Source organism: Petaurus breviceps, unplaced genomic scaffold (assembly GCF_028583685.1).
Source record: "Petaurus breviceps papuanus isolate PSGF00001 unplaced genomic scaffold, PetGlider_PUasm1.0 90977, whole genome shotgun sequence".
Taxonomy (NCBI): domain Eukaryota; kingdom Metazoa; phylum Chordata; class Mammalia; order Diprotodontia; family Petauridae; genus Petaurus; species Petaurus breviceps.
In genome coordinates, this window is record NW_027187391.1 from 26,077,896 (window position 1) to 26,083,895 (window position 6,000).

General features: G+C 41.7%; 1 protein-coding gene across 1 annotated transcript in view; it reads right to left on the reverse strand.

Moving 5' to 3' along the window:
• CLVS2 (clavesin 2) overlaps positions 1–3,453 on the reverse strand; it is a 109,392-nt gene extending 105,939 nt beyond the window's left edge. Inside the window, exon 1 of the mRNA XM_069076926.1 lies at positions 1,449–3,453. Coding sequence (XP_068933027.1) covers positions 1,449–1,837 — 389 coding nt within the window. The 5' untranslated portion in view covers positions 1,838–3,453. The remainder of the gene's footprint in view (positions 1–1,448) is intronic.
• Positions 3,454–6,000: the final 2,547 nt, after the last annotated feature.

Consider the following 6,000-nt stretch of genomic DNA (forward strand, 5'->3'; position numbering starts at 1 on the left):
AGTCTTGACTCTTGACTGTCTTTCTTCAGGTATGAGCTTTGTCACCATGTTTATCTAAGAAACAATCAGAGTTTACTTTGACATAACAGGAACAAACTGTCACATCTTAATAATACAGATTCATTCATACACATACACACATACAGAGGCATATAAGCACTCACACACACATATGCAAAGTGCTGAAAATTAGTTGTGCTTGAAAACAAAAGTTTATATTCTAAAATTTCAAAACTAAGAAAGGTTATCTATAAGAACTCTTAATCAATGTGAAAAAAAATATTTCATAAAAAGCTCCAAAGATAGACTTAAGCTATCCAAAAGGCACCTGTCAGAAAAATTTTTAATACAATTTTTTTATTAAAAAAAAGTCATTACAAATAACAGTGCTGAGTATAGTTTTAAGTCTCCTGTTCAACTTTAACATTAGCTGGTACTAACTAGTACAAAAGTCTTTTTGAACATCATACATTTTTCAACCTGGGAAAATACTTCAAAATAAGAAAGTAGAAAAGAAGTGCTTTGCATTCTTTTGGCTAGCATCAGAATCTAAATAGTGTGGTGATGCCTCTCTCTTTTTTAAAACACCCAGGTATCTAAAGGAATTTAGATATGAACTCATCTAAATGTTTTCTACTTTTTTTACCCAAGACTCTGAACAACATCATTGAACAGGAAGCACATTGTTTTGTTGCTTAATATTAGTGACAGATGTAGGAATAAGCACTCCAATCACGTTTTCAGTGTTTTTAAGGCATCCTTTGCCTACAAAATGTATGTTTTATTGGAGTGACATCACATTATTTCTTCATCTACACATCACTAAGCAGAAATGTCCCTAAGTATGAAACTACCTGCATCTGGCTGAATATTTCCTTAAAAGCAAAATGCTTAAGCACACAAGACATATAGGAATCTCTCTTGAGGACATTTTAGAAACAAAGGGTAAGGAAGCAAAAGTATATTTCTATTCTCATTTCTCAAGTACCCAGTGAACTTTCTTAGGAAGACAGGGATAAGGATATCCTCTATAGTGCTACTTGGCTAACCCTCAACAATATGGTAATGCAAGTCTGGCCATAATCCTACCAATCAATAGAGACTGGCTAGTAATCATGACAGGGGAAGGCACCATATCTTATCTAAATATCCCATGTTCCCTCCTTTATGCACACACTTCTTGCCGTGGTGCTCTGCAAATAACAGGTTCTTAATAAATGGTTATTAAATTGAATTGGTAAAGGAGTTGGCTCTCTTTCCCCATGTGACTTCTGAAAGCATCTTTCCTAACCCCAGCTTCTGATGGCCATGTAAAAAAAAGTTATCAGATCTCTCAGAACCTATGTGCTCTGCTTAATTTAAACACCGGGAAAGGGGTTATTAAAAGAATTTCTCTCAGCTCCCTTGGAAAAGTTTGGCCTACAGCAAGGACTGGATAGAAGATTTACCTGCTCTGGTCCCAATTGGCTGCGAAGAGGACTAGGATCTTCCGGCCATAGTGGTCAAGATTGGCTAGTCCTCCAGGAAAGCCATCTTTCAGAGCCTGCTTGATGCCAGGGTCAGTAGCCTTAAAGCTTTTAAACATGTCCAGATTCTGCTGTCTGTATTCAAAGTACTGGGCCAGGAGGCGGAAAGCCTCAAAGTGATGAAACTTCCTGGCCCGCAGGAAGCGTAAGATGAAGGCATCATCCGTGCGAAGGAAGCCAATATCTGGCCTGGTGATGACCATATCCCGTACCTCCTGAATGTCCTGGTGCAAGGTGTCTGGGTTCTCATTCAGCTCCAGTCGGGCTTTTTCCAATGTCTCTGGAGACAGACCTGCTTGTAAATGAGTCATTGTGTTCCAGTTCCTTGTCTCCTCTTGTTCCTTGTTGACCAGTGTGGCCTCTGCCACTCGCTCTACCCACCTTGAACCCTGGCGGCTACTACTGGCTCCTTTTCTTTACAGGAAACAATTTGTCTTCCTATCAAATGTGGTACCCTGTTGCTCCAGCTTTTCTGCCACACTCTGGCCCCCCCAAAATGTCCCACTCCTGCTCCCTTCTCTTTAGGGGATGTGTCCCCCTGTAGTTTCCAGCGCTCTTCTACTCCCTCCTGCTACTCTAAACAGCCCCCGCTATCTTGCTGCTGCCTTCCTCGCTCTTCTCTTCTAAGATATAATAAAAACAACCCCCACGCACATCTCAGACCCAATACTCTGGTGCTGCTGCAGTCCCCACAGAAGGAAGAGCCCTAGATAAAGATGGGAATTCTGATTAATAATAAAGTAGCTCTTTAGCAGAGTTCCGGGGCGGGGAGAGAAAAATCTTTAGAGAAAAAAAAAGAAAGAAAAGAAAAGAGGAGGGGGAGGGAGCCTACTTCTCTCTTTGCTCATTTAAAGATGCATCTTTTTGTCATTTAATTAAAAAAATAAAAGACGAGCTGTAAGGTTTGTGTTTCAAATCCCTTTGATCCAAGTAGAGGGATCCGGGTAAAGCTGGTTATCTTCCCCTCTCCCTTTGGTATACAGTGATCTCATATGGTACCAGCAAAATTTCGGTGGCGGTGGCAGTGGGAGCAGCAGCAGCAGCGTGGGCTCCCCCTCCACTACCTCCTCCTCTCCCTCCTCCTCTCAGCCCTTTTATCTAAGCCGCCTAGCCCCACTCCCGCCTAGGTGGGATCTCTCCCCAGTGAATCTACATCGTCTCAGGGTGGAGGGGAAAGAAGAAAAGGAATGAAAGGAGGAAAAGAAAACAGAAATGTCTCTGGCTAGGCAATAAACCCCCCTAAATGAAGAGAGGCGAAAGAGCAGCACCCAGGGCCCCTACCCTACCAGCAAAAGGGGAGGTGGGGGAGAAGCGCTTAAGCAATGCAGCACTCCCCGGCTTCCATCAGGAGCAGAGGCAGCGGCAGGGATGGAGATGGAGAGAGCTAAGTAGAGAAGCAGCGGCGGCGGCGGCAGGAGCAGAGGAAACGAGGAGGAGCTGCGGCACCGAACCCGGGGCCAAGGACACGCACGGGAGGAGTCGCCGCGGGAACATATTACCCTCGATGGGTTCCCTTGCAGCCCGGCTGCCTCTCTGAGACAGCGGGTGGGAGGCGAAGAGGGCGGGGGAGGGGCGCTCGAGGAGCAGTGCTAAGGATGCTGATGCTACTGCTGCTGATGCTGCCGTCGCTTCCTCCACCCGTCCTCTCTCAGCCCATCCAGGCGCGCTCTCAGGTGGGGCGCTGGGAAGGAGCCGCGCATCTGTGACACCAAAGACAGAATGGTCCGTTTTGTGCTGCCGCCGCTGCCGCCGCCTGCCTTTGTGCTCCCTCTCCTGGACCAGCCCGGGGCTTCTGGGGTGGAGAGTCAGCTGCGACCGCGAGCGCCCGGGCGCCTGCCTCGTGTTCGGGGCGCTGCTACTTGCTGGCAGGTTTGCGTCAGGCTGGGCTCCTGGTCCTGCTTCTGCTGCTGGCAATTGCTGCTTCTAAAACAAGACTCCGACTCAGCCCAACTCCCCTTGCCCAGTACTGCTCTTGCTGCAACATACGCACTCACTCTGGCACATAGTCCTTTCCTTCCCCCTCCTCCTCCCAAACGCGCGCGCACACACGCACACACACACACACACACACACACACACACACACACACACACACACGAGACCACTACACTTTTCTCCCTTCGAGACAAGGAATTTTAAGAGGCATTTACAAATTCCTAGCCCCCAACTTTAATCATGCACCTGCTTCTCTCTGCACCGCGGCAGGTCACTTGCAGTAGAAAGTCATAGCCCTCAGGCAAGGGAGGGTCGCCTATCAGCTACTTCCCCTCCCTTCTCCCCCACCCTTTGTGTGCTAGAACTCAAGCACAGGGGAGAGACTTGGTGTGTAGATGAGAAATCATGTTGACACATATTCCTTAGTTTCTGTTGGAGTTGATTGGGGCGGGGAGGGGAGGGGAGGAACTAAGTACCTTCAGCGCTATTATGGTCGGAACTATTTAATTTAATACTAACCAAGGTAATAACTGACATTTCTATAAAGCCTTAAGGCCCAACAACTGCAAGTAGAGGGAAATGCCAGTATTATACAGTAATCCCCCTTTTATGGATAAGGAGATAGGTAAGTGACTTGCAAAGGTTCATACAGTAATAAGTGTCAGAGTTTGAATTCAAACACAGGTCTTCTAGACACCAACCTCAGCACTCTTCATTACCACAATGCTGCCTCTCAAAACACGTTACAATGTACAGCTGTCCCCCCTCAAAAAAAAAAAAACTTACAGAAGCTATATAAATAGCCAATATTTCAACCATAAGCCTGATTACTAACCTGATATTAAAGGAGATGAAAATTGGGTATGGGGAAAATAGTGTTCTGAGAAAGACCAGCCTCAAACTCATGCTTTATCATTAGCTTACCTTATATTTATTTCATAGACAACCTATAGGATTGGCAAAGCTATGAGTCACCTCAATCTTTGCCTCAACTTTACAAATCTGTCTAGTGGGAATAATGGCAGGTAACCAGGATGTCATGAGGACTGGTTTAATTAAAATAAGGCAAGAGAATTGGTTTTTTGTTTGTTTGTTTTAAAGCTACAATTTAGAGTGCGCTTCATAAGGATTATTAATAATCAGGCAAGTTAATAGGGTGATATAATAAGGTGTGGAATTGAAGAACAGGATTTTTAATTATTATTTTTTTAATTTCATCACTGAATTTAGGCATTAAATTTCTGGGTCTTATAAAGGTAATAATGCTAGTGATGTTGGGGGCTGGGAGTAAGAGGGCAGAGAAAGAGAAATGTTCTGTCTTTCCAAACAGGCTGGAGCTGGGAAAAAGGAGAAATTGCAGATACATGCATGATCCTCCTAATGTAATTATATCCTTAAATAACATTCTGCATGCAGCCAGATAATGAAGTTTTCAAGACTTTGACTCTCATTTAATAAAATGTGAATAATTTGTATCTTTATGTTCTCAATACATAGCATAAAGTCTTACACATAATAGGCATTTAAAATATTTGTTAAATTTAATTCAATTCCAGATATTTCCAAAGTAGAGCTCTAGAAAGACTCTTCCCTTCCATCAGCTGGTAGAGCATCTTCATTTAATTACTAATTGCATTATTGGATCCTTATCATCTATAAAGCAGTAAAGCACTCTTTCCTTTAAAAAAAATGAATTCAACACTTTAAAAATGGAATTTCTGGGAAATTAGATTTATGTATCCAGAGCCATCTTGATAAACCTTTTAATTTTTTTTCCTCTTTCTTAATAGTAATGAAAAGCATTGCTTCCAATGCAGTTAAATGTAAGATATTGATGATGTGGTATAAATTATTTATTGTGCACACAGATTTTGCCTCTATGAAACAGTAGGGGTGGTGGAGTAAATCCATTATGTAAATCTAAGAATATTTTTCACTGCACTTATGCATTGTTATGCTTTACTAAAATGCCCCTGTCTTTACTTTCATCTGCATTTTATACATTAAAAAATCAGTTCAAAAGCTGAAATAAGCACAAAAATCTATGAAAAAATTAAGCCAATATATTTACCAAGATGCCATCAGAGTACTTAGTTCTTATTTGATATTAATTTATTTCCAAAAATTAACACAATAATGTTAGAACTGGAATTTAAGAATGCATTAACAAAAACAAAAGCTTCAATTAAAAACATGCGAAAGTAATTAAAAACAAAAGTTTTAAGGGATACCACATAGAGAGTACATTTTGACTCATGGCTGTATTAGAAATGGACAGAATATGCAAATTTAAAGGAAAAATTAAACTTGCAAAGTCATTTGAACTCAATTCCAAATTTCCACATTATTGACAAACACAAATTCTTTAGAGTAACATAACTCATAATTTTCATATCTAATTAGAGGACTCTAATATGAAAAATATTATAACTTTCAACACTGTAATTCTACTTTGCTATATGAGCAGTGATGAAATATTCATTAGTCACTTGCTTTTTAAGTTAATTGACTATATAGTTTCTACTCAGGCAAAATTTGA